The sequence below is a fragment of the Canis lupus genome, chromosome 11, assembly GCF_011100685.1.
Source record: "Canis lupus familiaris isolate Mischka breed German Shepherd chromosome 11, alternate assembly UU_Cfam_GSD_1.0, whole genome shotgun sequence".
Taxonomy (NCBI): domain Eukaryota; kingdom Metazoa; phylum Chordata; class Mammalia; order Carnivora; family Canidae; genus Canis; species Canis lupus.
Genome location: NC_049232.1, coordinates 29,489,933 through 29,502,121, shown reverse-complemented (window position 1 = coordinate 29,502,121; position 12,189 = coordinate 29,489,933). Strand labels below are relative to the sequence as shown.

Sequence of the window (12,189 nt, the reverse complement as noted above, 5' to 3'; positions counted from 1 at the left end):
CAGCATCATTGATGACTCAAAAAAAAATCTCTTTGACGTTGAAGGTCTATTCTGGCCATAGATATCAGACATGAAGCTATTCAGATCCATTGTGATAGGATAGATATTTCCAACAGCCCCAGTTTATGTAGAACATGTGCCATAGAAACCAGTCCAACCTGGTGTGTGCACCACACTTCTGCCTTCCTTATAGAGATGCGTCAACTTTGGGACCTTCCTCTTTTTTCTTTTCATGTGCCCCTGTAGTTTTGCTGATATCTCAGATACACTTTCCTTCCTCCATTCCTGCCCAGTAAAGATCAAATTAATCATAACAAAATTCATCATCCACTAAACTCTAGCCACTCTTTGTGCTTGTGGCAGTGGGAAGGAGTGTGTTGTGGCAGGAAGGGGCTATAAAACCCCAGGAGTCATTTACTTTCAGACCTGGCCCTTATCCTTAGAGCCTTAGAGCACCCCTGTTTCTTCTGCTATGCTCTGCATTGTTTACTCCACCGCAGAGGCCCTGTTCCTGAGCTTCCCTTCCTAATACTTACAGAGAAAGAAAAAGCAGGGATGAATTCCGCTGACAGTCTCATAAATTTTACAGACACCTTTTTGGGAGGCAGATTCTTAAGGACAGAACTACCTACATATTCCTACTGAACATTCCCTCATCCTCTGCCTTAGTATCATTAAATAGCATCATTAACCTTCCCCTTTCAAGATTTTAAGTACATTATTATGACAAATATCCCTTTAAAAACAGAACTCTCTATTTAAGAAAATGTTAATCAGCTGAAAGAAACAAAGCCAATTAGTTACATGCTGTTAGTTTTGTCCCTCATTCTTCATAATTCCTTGATGTCTATAGAAGCGGCTTATTCATTACAGTTAAATTAGACAAATGGCACTCTCATTGCTTCCCTTCACTTTTGTAGTATGTAGCCCTTTCTGTGAATTGGTTTCAAGTGATTCTCAGTTGGCCAATCAAGTTACTGCAAATCTGAGTTGTCTTTTTAACCTTTAAGGATTTCTCATAAATTCCTTTCTTGCATGGATGTTACTAGAAGATTTCAATGGTTCTCCCCCATTAATGTCTAGCTCTATCTAATATAGTGTACTAAGGGGAGAGTTTTGTCCTTGATAGAGCACTTTGTTAAGGATGGTCAAAGACAGCTTGCTGGTCTTGTTAGGATCTATCCAATTCATTTAATAACTGTTTGTTGGGCTAATCTCCTTGTCTTTAGAAAACCTAGCAACTTGAAACCTGATATGGCATATTACGATGATTATTAGATGCAAAGGTACTGTGTATTGGTTATATTTAAAGAAACAAACTAACCTCTTAGAAACAAAAATCATGCAGTTTGTGACTCCTCTTGAGCTGTGTAGGGAAGAATAATCTACCAGATTCCCAGAGCTGGTGTCTGTATCCTGAGAATGCATAATCTCTGAAAACAGCAAGTGAGCATGGCAGATATGTTTTAGAATATCAGCCCTGCCTCTGCTCTGACTCATATGCATGTTTAGCTTTTCTGTTTTCCATTTAGAAAACAGACTTTCTGGGCTTAACAGTAATTTGACCTCTGCAGTGCCCAGCATTAGTTTAATGAAAGGTCATACTCCTCACTTGTCAAAACCAGCTTGATCAGGAATGTATTTGCAAAGCACAGTGCTGGCAGGTTTAGGTGATAGCAGTAATAATGGAAGGGGGACTATATAAGTACTGGTGACTGTAAAGTTTTGCTTTTTTTTTTTAAGGAAAGATTAGAGTTTTCTTTTCTTTTTTTTTTTTTAAAGATTTTATTTATTTATTCACTAGAGACAGAGAGAAAGAGAGAGGCAGAGACACAGGCAGAGGGAGAAGCAGGCTCCATGCAGGAAGTGATGTGGGACTCCATCCTGGGACCCCCGGGATCACACCCTGGGCTGAAGGCAGACGCTCAACCGCTGAGCCACCCAGGCGTCCCAACTGTTAAGTTTTAATGTCTTTCTCTCCATCTTTAAACTCTTGATCTATTTAACTCTTTCTTTCTTGGGAGGGGGGGAGGGGAGGAGGGGGGGGGAGGAAGGGAGGGATTTTCTGGGATTCTTTCTTTCTCGTCTTTCTTGGGCGGAGGTTCTTCTTGAGTGCTTTCTTGAGGTCGGGATTTCTTTGGTTTTTCTTTATTCTTTTCTTTCTTTCTTTCTTTCTTTCTTTCTTTCTCTCCTTCCTTCCTTCCTTCCTTCCTTCCTTCCTTCCTTCCTTCCTTCCTTCCTTCCTTTCCTTCCTTTTTTACCAAGTGTAATATTTGGTGTATCTCTAAGTGCATCTCATGGGATAAACATAGGAATTTTGATTATTTAGACCTGAGGCTGTCATATTGTATGATTTTTTAGTAAAAGTCTTTGTTTTATGCTTTTATGTGGATTTTCTTCTCTTCCTATCTTCAGAGCCTGACTTAAATTTGGGTAATATCCATGACAAAAGAAGGGAGAAGATTCATTTAGTTTCTTTCAGTAAGCTGAGATATTAGAGAGGAGGAAGTGGAGCTATATATTTTTATACCCCTCTGAGAATAAACACTTTTACTTGCCTCAAGCAGCATTTGTTGGAGTTATTAAGTTTGGTCTTCTCTCTTTCTCATTTCTTTCCTTTGGCTGGCTGCCTCTCATTGACAGCATCAGTCTTAGAGATTGACCAGCCAAGATGATTATTTATGCAACAAACATGCTCACAGAGAGTGACTTTACTACATTATCTAGAAACTACACTGTATCATAGAGTGATGCTCTATGTCCTTTTTGTGGTTTGGATTTTGTGAGAAAATGTGGAAAAATTGACATCAGATCTCATAAGAAAGTCATGATTCTATTGTCTGTGAAGGCTAATGTCTTTTATATTAAAAAAAATTTTTAGAAAGCTCTGTGTACATGCACTTGATATACCTTTTTAAAAAAATGTGGTGTGATCAATTTCATTTCTTGCTTTCAAATAATATATTTAAGGACCCTTTTCAGTAAGTGTTTTTGCAGAATACTGTGTCACTACAGTGGTATTTAGTGGGATTTAAGAAAATAGTCCCAGATCTGAAGCAGATTCTGATTATTTTAATACATTTTCCACAGTTCAATATGTTAATTTCATTACTTGACCTTCTCTTCAAAAATAAAATCTTTATGGTAGCATTAGTGGTCATAACACTCACAGATTTGAATATTTGTGAATATTAGCATGAAGACTTCAGGTATGACCAGAAAATGAAGGTAAGCGAGAAACATAGCTGAACTCTGGAATGATAGTCACATCACCTCCCTAAGAATATGGGGGGATTTGCCTTCTGTACTTTCCATTTAGAAGTCAGATTTCTATGTTTAATAGTAATTTCACTCTTTAGTGTCCCCACTCACCAGGATTTAAGAAGCACTTGTTCTAGTAGCCATTTCCTATTTATTGATCTCCAATTTTTTTTTTGTGAATAAGAAATAGGATACTATCCCTTAAACAAAACAAAACTTGATGCAATAAGAATAGCATCCTATATTCTAGATTTACTTAATTTCTGATTAGTACATAGTCATTTTATATCATAGCCCTTTACCTCATTCACACATTCTTGCAAGAAATTTCAAAACGGAAGTTAAAGGAGAAAACAAGTTGTTAAGACTCATTTTCATTCAGGGTCAATGATTTTTTTAGCTGTACTTTGAAGAGGAAGGTTCCAAAAATGACAGTTATTATAGCGGTATAGCAATACAACACATTTTATTTTTCTAGGGAAATTCCCTAGGAATTTTAATTGCATGAGTATAATTTCCATATTAGATGCTGACAAGTGTGTGGTTATTATCAATTTGCATTGTTTGCAACAGCAGAATGAAAAACATAAACACTTCTAATATCATTTTTGTTTGTTTGTTTCCAGAAGAGTGACATCAGTGTACAGTGTTTTTTATTCTTCTCACTGTTAGTCATTTCAGATCATTTTAAGTACTTCCAGCAGTTCTGGTAATCATCTCATTTGTACTGCCACCCAAAGATGGTGCAGGATGTGATATCTAGTTAGGGATGTGGGAGCCCGCTTTCTTTCCTAGTATTCTTGAACAAACAGGGACCTGTGTTCTCACCAGTTCTGCTATCACCAAGTTGAATTTGTTGAGGTGGAGACTAATTTCCCAGCACTAACATTACAAAGATGCCTCTCCCACTCTTCTTTCTTTCTCTTGTCAGGGAGATAATACACTAAGCTAGAAAACATTAAAAGTGGAAGGCATCTCTAAAAAAAATTGATTTACATTTCATTTTTTTACAGTTAAGAAATAGGAAAGTTAGGGAGCTCTTGGCTGGCTCAGTCAGTTTATCTCCAGTTCTTGGTTTCAGCTCAGGTCATGGTCTTAGAGTTGTGAGATGGAGCCCCGTGTTGGGCTCTGCAGTAAGCACAGAATCTGCTTGAGATTCTCTCTCACTCTGCTTCTGCTCCTCTCTACTCCCATGCTCTCCCTTTCTCTCTCACGTTTGTGGTCTCTCAAATCAATCAATTAATAAAAAAAATTAATAGGAAAGTGAGGCATTTTTTCCCCTCAAGCTGAAACATATACTATGGTGGAGCTGAGATGGGAGTCTGGCTTCCCTGACTCTTGGAAAATCAAGATGAGAGTCAGAACACACCAGCAAGCCAGCAGGAGGATCATGTGGGAAACATGAAAACAAGGCAGAGAAAATAATGGGGATGAGAAAATAGTGATGAACTTTGTTTTTTTTTTCTTAAAATCTAAGGATTATTTTTAAATAAATGTTAGCTACAGTTGCTTAAAACTATTTTTCAATAACATTTAACTGAAAAAGAGTATGAGAGAAACTTTATAATAGGGATAAGAAAATGAAAAAGTAAGATGATTCTAAATTAAAAAATTCTAATTGCAGCATAGTTGCAAAAACTGAAGGATGTGAGAAAAATGTAAAGATGTAGGAAAAATAATGACTATACCTCCCCCCCCAAGTAGCAACAGTTTGTCCCATCTTTTTGGGGTGCATTTTCTTTACTATCTGATATCCCTTGTATTAATTGTGTCTGATGCTTTTGTTGTTTATCTTTGAATCGTAAGTATTTCTCACATAACACTATTTGTATGACTTGTATCATCATGCTGTAATACATTTCACTGTCAATTCCAATTTTATTTCATATTTAGGGTACTTATGGTCTTTGCTAAATAAATAGCATAATGAATATTTTTGTGCATAAATAACATCTCCATTTTATTTAAATCCATATGATAGATTTCTAGATCTAGAAATGCAGTATGGATAATAATTGGGTTTTGAAGAGAAAGGGTGAATGTTAGGAACATTTCAAGGAAGTAGAGAACATTTAAAAAGCCCCTAACTTCTAGCCTTTCACCTTTAGGATTCTTAAAGTCTACATCTTCCTTTACAGAAATTCCTTTTTTTCCTCCTATGATTTTGGGGACTTTTTGACTCATTTTTAATGCAAATTATGAAGTTAAGTTTTAAGTAAGACAGAGCACAGTATCTGGGCAAGGAGTCACTTTACCATTTTTCCCTATTTCTGTTTCTTGCCAAACCTTCTAATTCAGGGCTATATTTCTTGTCTCTTTAAAATTTCCTAGAATTTCTCTTAAATGTCACTAATTTTAATGGCTTAGCAGTGGCAGCACTGCTTTCTGGCAGCACCCTGATAATGGCATCAAAGCAAAGAGCTAAAATTTTACTCACTTTGATTGATGAGCTCATTTTGTTACAGAGGACAAATTGGATTTTTTTTTTATACTGGTAATAAAAATTAATGTGTGATGTTGCTTTTCGGATGTTATTGGATCTCTGCCTTAATACAGATTTCAGCAATAAAAACACTAGCGGATAACTTGACCAGAAAGTTACCTCCCTCCCCTTTAAACTACCCTTAAAAGTAAAGGTCCTTTTCTAATTTTCTTTATCCTGGTGTGTGCGTATATGTTTGTGCGCATTGGCCTCAATGAAGTCGAGGGCTGTAGGGGATGCAGTGGCAATGGGGATGGTGTGTGTTTCAATTTTCCATCTAATTGTGATGTTTATTTCTTGTTATTTCAGCACCTCCAAGGTTTACGAGAACTCCTGTTGACCAGACTGGGGTCTCTGGCGGAGTTGCCTCTTTCATTTGCCAAGCTACAGGAGACCCAAGACCTAAAATTGTCTGGAACAAAAAAGGAAAGAAAGTCAGCAATCAGAGATTTGAGGTATTAGGTCCATTGTTCTGTTTCTCTGGGGGAAAAGTGTATCTGCTGTATCTTTGGCTTATATATTACTTGCTTGTTTTACTCTAGTATGAAGTACCCTAATCACGGAGATATGGCAATCTTTTTGTTGCTTGTATTGGAAAACTTAGTTCTAAATGGCTTTTAGAAAAAGAGTTTGTGGGTTCAGGTGATTCCCTTTTGTATTTGATTGTACCAGGCTCCGTGTCTAACATCCATTTGTTAGCCTCATTATCAGACTGTTTCCCCTGAAGATTGCAGTATGGTAGTCTCACATCCTCCCACAACCAAGTCTAGAAGATGGGTGAAAGCTTCCTCTGCTGTCAGCTCTTACTGAGTTACTTGCTTATCCTTGGACTAGTGTATATGGACAACTTGATGGTACGAACCAACTAATTTAAGTTAATCAGAACCTACCTCTGGTGCTAGGAATGAGGTCAGTTCCATCCAACCCCACTCTTGGAATGGGGAAGCAGTATTTTCCCATCTGGGACTCACATGCCTCTTACAAGAAAGAAGGGGAATGGATGTTGGGCAGCAAATGAAGTTGCCCACAGCACCTCACACCTGTGTTTTACAAACACCATGAACTAAAATGAGAAGTTAGCTCCAGTAACTGGTCTCAGAACTACTCTGGAGGAACATACCAAGGTGATATTGCAGTTAATCCTTTGAGTAAATCACTCAAGAAAGCTGTGTGACTTGACAATGATGAAGCATAAAACAGATATTTTTGAGTGTTTTTAAGGAGACTAATGTTTCAGAAAGTTGCTTGTTTTGGAGGCGAAAAATCGGTAATAAGCTATGCAGAGAAAAATTGGAAGAAGCACACAATACAATGCCTGAAATTTAAGACATGAAGAGAATAGTTTGATTCTTAGAGAGTACAAATCTTCCAGTCTGCCCCAAATTGTAAAACTCACCTTCTCTTATCTGAGTTCCTGACATACTTCATGGCCTAAATCACAGTTTGGCAAAGGTAAGGCAATTTCTAGTTAAAAGAAACAGAGCAAGTACAAAATTCAGAACATTTTGATTTTACTCACTTTTTAAAAATCAGTTTTCACAGAGTAATAAATGGTCCAAGTACCTTATAAAGGGTATAATTAAGGGAGTGAATGGGTGATGGGCACTGGGGGTTATTCTGTATGTTAGTAAATTGAACACCAATAAAAAATAAATTTAAAAAAAAAAGAAAAAAAAAGGGTATAATTAATTACACTGGTAAAAGTAAAAATGTAGATTGTAGTTTACATATGATAACTTTAAAATTATGTTTGTTTGAAAATCAAATACCAACAGTGATTAAACATAAAAAACATCTTAATCTTTGAGAAATGTTTCCTATATCATGTGGAAAATGATGTGTGTGTGATCCTTACTACAAATTTATTTTAGTTTAGATGAAATTGAAATTTTTTTATCAAAGAGGTGTTTGACATCATACTTGCCTGGCAGTAGGTTCTTAACAAAATCTTGTAACAAAGATTAAATTATAATAGTAAGCATTTCAAAGCATGAGCTTTGCTCGTTACGTAATTCCTGATGAGAATCATATAAACAGTCAAGGAAAATTATTTTTACATGAGGCACGTGCATCAAGACGTGAGTCTTGGGTTGAGAATCCTTAAGATCTGTAATGTATTTTTTTTTTTTTTTGGTTTGCTAGTTTATAAAGGCTATGAGCGCTCTAAGACCTATTTTGCTGCTTGTATCTCCAGTGGCAAATACAATGCCTGGCATAGAGTAAGTAGGTAGAGCACAATCAGTACTGGGGATTAAAACTGGAAATTACAGCACTAGCATGTGTCATGTAGTATAGTGTTTGGTGAACGAGGATAGGTCTAACTGTGGCAAATAGTCCAGAAATGTAAACATACAGTGACACAAGTAATCAAACGTTGTTAAGAGGGTAGGTTCTAAGCCTTCTCATCACAGGAAGAAATCTTTTTTTCCTTTTTATTGTATCTATATGAAATAATGGATGTTAATTAAACCTGTTGTAATAATCATTTCACAATACATGTAAATCAAACCATCATGTTATATGCCTTAGACCTTGTACAGTGATGTTTGCCCATTATTTCTCAATAAAACTGGAAAAAACTTAAAATTCAAATTGGCATTAAGGATATTTAAACCTTTCTCTACATGAAGCCATGATATATATATATATATGTATATATATATCATGAGATACCTATATATCTATATAGATAGATAGATGTATGATTATGATATATTTGACAAAGATTCTAATAACTATGAAACTTTTTTCTCTCATCACACACAGTGGATTCATTCTAAAATATATGCTTAATAGAGCATTAATAGAGTTGCAAATAAATTGTAGTACTTTGGGAAGTGGGACACTTTGGCTGTCTCTGTGAATTTAAAGCATAAATAGAATGCAGAAAGTACCTAAGGTGGATATATTTTAAAAACATTCGATCTTTCTTCCATAGGTTGGCATAAACACATTTATGCACAAAATCTGGGATTGAGCAACCCAATAAATGTATTTGCAAGGTATTCTCAATTCATAATTTAGGCACATGGAACTCTTAGTCATAGGGAAATGCAAAAAACCTCACCAAAACCAGAAGGCAGCTGGAAGAACACATTGAGCAGCTGGAAGAACACAGCACAGTTCTAGAAAAGATGAGTAGAGGACTCCCACAGCTTCATAGCCATATTTATCAATCTCATCATCATCATCATTATCACCTTTTAAAGTAGTACTTGAATTAGCTGACAAATATCTAGGATTGCTAAGCTGTTTCAGAGTACAGTCCATAATGATAGTGAATTCAGGCTTACTCTTTAGGACATTAATTTTCTGCCCGGTGAAGCAAGCCTCCATTTTACAGCAAGAATGCCTCCAAAATGCAGAAAATGCTAAGCTAGAACAAATACTGGAATGATTTATAGCAAAATTAATGCATGCCATCAGTCTCTTGGGTTGTGAAAGCCATCTCGTTGGCTGCCTAAGTATTAGATTTATGCAGTTTCTCTTCATGGTTTGCTCATCTAAACTATTCAGGATGAAACACTTTAAAGAGCTGTCTGTGGTGGTATGCACTATGTCTTCACCTTACAATCCAATTATTGAGTAGACCCACAAATGTGTACATGCTGTCAGAGATAGAATAATTTGAGGTTATCCATTAGAGCAACAAGTCTCTGGCGAAATTACTAGGGTCAAATTGTCCTAGATACACATAATAGAATATTTTCACGAGTAGACTCTGGATGGTTTACAGTAGACTTTGCATTTGTAGTTGCATGTCTTTCCCTTTGCTCAGAAGAAGATTCCTTAAATTAAACGAGATACTCTGTTTCACCACTATGTATCAAAATTCAGTCTTAAAATGATGCTGTGTTTATTCTGAGCCTAAAGACTGCTTCACCACTGTATTAAGGTTTAGCTTAGAGGTAGACCATTGTAACAACACCTGTGACAGCTATTGTTTCCTCTAATAGGTAATAGAGTTTGACGATGGATCTGGATCAGTTCTCAGAATACAGCCCTTACGGACTCCGCGGGATGAGGCCATTTATGAATGTGTGGCCTCAAATAACGTGGGAGAAATAAGTGTATCCACTAGACTCACAGTTTTGCGTGGTAAGTACTCAAGTACAAAGTTGTAGCTTGTGTCATTTTTGAAATTCTGTATCCCTGATGTTCTTTTGTAGGACCACTAAAAAGATTAGAGTTGTCATGACGCTTAAATGGAAAATGAATTTAAATGCAATGTTTATAAGGGTGAAACTTTTAAACAGAGAGTGTGTGCCTTTTCTCATGGGTCTTGAAGAATGCTATCCAGGGAGGGAAAAGAAAATATCAGAGAAATGCTGAATTCCAATGCCAGAAAGCATCATGAATTTGGTAGAGTACCTAGAAAGGAAACAGGACGTGCTAGTCTTTTCATGTTAGTTAGCATTGTTTGTGTATGGATTTTTTTGTACCAGGATTGGCCATTACTTTTTACAGATTACCACAGTTGACACTGATGTTTTCAAATTAAAGGGGCATCCTCTACCTAAAGATGAGTTCCTCATAAATGGAGGAATTGAGGAAAGCAAAGGCACCTTTTGTTTCTACATAAAAATATGTTTTTATTTCATTCTTTTATATTTCTGGAACTAACATCTGTTAATGCAAAGTGAGTGAAAACAGTGTGTCTCCTTCTGTGTTTCCTGCTACATGGCTTATGCAGTTTGACCAAAGTCTGAGATGACTTTCCAAAACTCCAATATAGTGGGTCTGCTTTCTAGACTTTCTTTAGAATGGCAGTACTAGAGAATAAAGGCTGGTGATTAATAATACTAGGTTATGTATCTCTACATCAACATTTTGTGTTTTGTTTGTTCTTTGTGTTTTGCTTTGAACTTCACTTCACGATTCCACCACATACGAGAATAGACTTTCTTAAGATGAAGGGAAGTGGAAAAGAGGGATCAAAATTTCATTACCACAGAGGAATATAACATGGATTAAGATAATTTGTTGTCCACTCTGTGTTTCCCATTGTGGGATGTATTTACTTTGTATGTTTTATAAAATAAAAAACATTTCCTTCTATATCTTTGATAATCTTTGATTACCAAAATCACTTAGTTAATCCAAGAAGCCTAGAAATTGAGATTATTTACTTACATATCTTAAAATATGTCTCAAATAATGTAGATATCTTACTAAATATCAGGAGAAATACTGAACAACTGGATATAGATATTTTAAATGCATGTAACAAAATGATGCTTAAAAACAAATAAATCAGATTTGAGCTACATTTCTATCCATTATGAGAAGCTATGTTTATACACAAAATTCACATACTCCTGTAAACACATTGAGATGTTGATAAAATATCTGCAAATAAACTAAATGCATGGTTAGGCTGGCAAATGAGGAAGAAGTTTCCAGGTGCTAAAAAACAAAGAGAAAATCTCCAGAGAATAGACAATAATAACCAAAAGGACTATATGTTTTAGGGCTGAGTTTTAGATCTGCAACAACACATAGGCCTATATAAAATAAAATGCAAGTAGGAAGAGCTAGACCAGCTTTTTGCATAAAGGTAAGAATTCTAGCACTGCTATAGTGGAACACTCAGAACCTAGAAGTGAACACAAAAACTGGTCAGATAACAGTGACTCTCACAGAGTGTGGAACAGGCCGCCATGTAAGTACTCAGCCCACAGAGATGCCCCCACAATTCAGGGTATGCAACCCCAGAGAAGGTCATTCATACCCAGGTGGGCTTGTAACTACCAATTCTAAAGCTTTCATGCAAGTTCTAATTCATGAAGGACAGTGAGCCCAATCAAGGAGAGTAGAACTCATAGTCTCTGAACTATAGATAATTGAACCACATGACTGGGTTTGGAAATAAATGTATTTTAAATGTATGAAAAGGTAATAGAAAGCTTGAAACCTCTCAGGCAAGAATAAGATATTAAGGGGGAAAAAAAAGAGCAGATGGGAGTTAGAGTCAGATTTTAGAATTGGAAGGAATCTTAGAGACTATGTTTATAAAGACTATAATATGTACCTCAAATTGCATGCACATTTCTGTGTACATGTACATATATATACACGTACATTTACATGTACATTTACATTTTATGTACATTTATATACATATATGTACATTTACATGTACATTTAAATTACATGTACATTTGTGTGTACATGTATATATATATTCCATGTTCACTCAGACTTAGCAGGATATATATATCCATGTTCACTCAGACTTAGCAGGTCTGAAAATTGTAGAATAGTTTCTTCAGGTGAACAGTTGAAGCAAACTCAGACTTATTTGTTGATCTTTTAAAATTTAAATCTTCATTTCTTCACCTAGTTTAGAACTAATGCTATATATAGACATTATGTTACAAAGGTACAATAAAATAAAATTTATCAAACACTTTTTTTTAACCTTCTAACTTTCATGAATTCACTCT

At 35.8% G+C, this 12,189-nt stretch overlaps 1 protein-coding gene across 47 annotated transcripts in view; it reads left to right on the top strand.

Moving 5' to 3' along the window:
- PTPRD (protein tyrosine phosphatase receptor type D) overlaps positions 1–12,189 on the top strand; it is a 2,163,408-nt gene that overhangs the window by 1,846,857 nt on the left and 304,362 nt on the right. For 25 of the 47 annotated variants that reach the window (XM_038552385.1, XM_038552371.1, XM_038552384.1 and 22 more), the window contains 2 exons: positions 6,053–6,198; positions 9,700–9,841. In XM_038552385.1, the coding sequence (XP_038408313.1) occupies positions 6,053–6,198; positions 9,700–9,841 (288 nt within the window). Of the gene's footprint in view, positions 1–6,052; positions 6,202–9,699; positions 9,842–12,189 lie in introns of all 47 variants that reach the window. The other 22 variants (XM_038552342.1, XM_038552349.1, XM_038552356.1 and 19 more) reach the window with 1 other exon arrangement.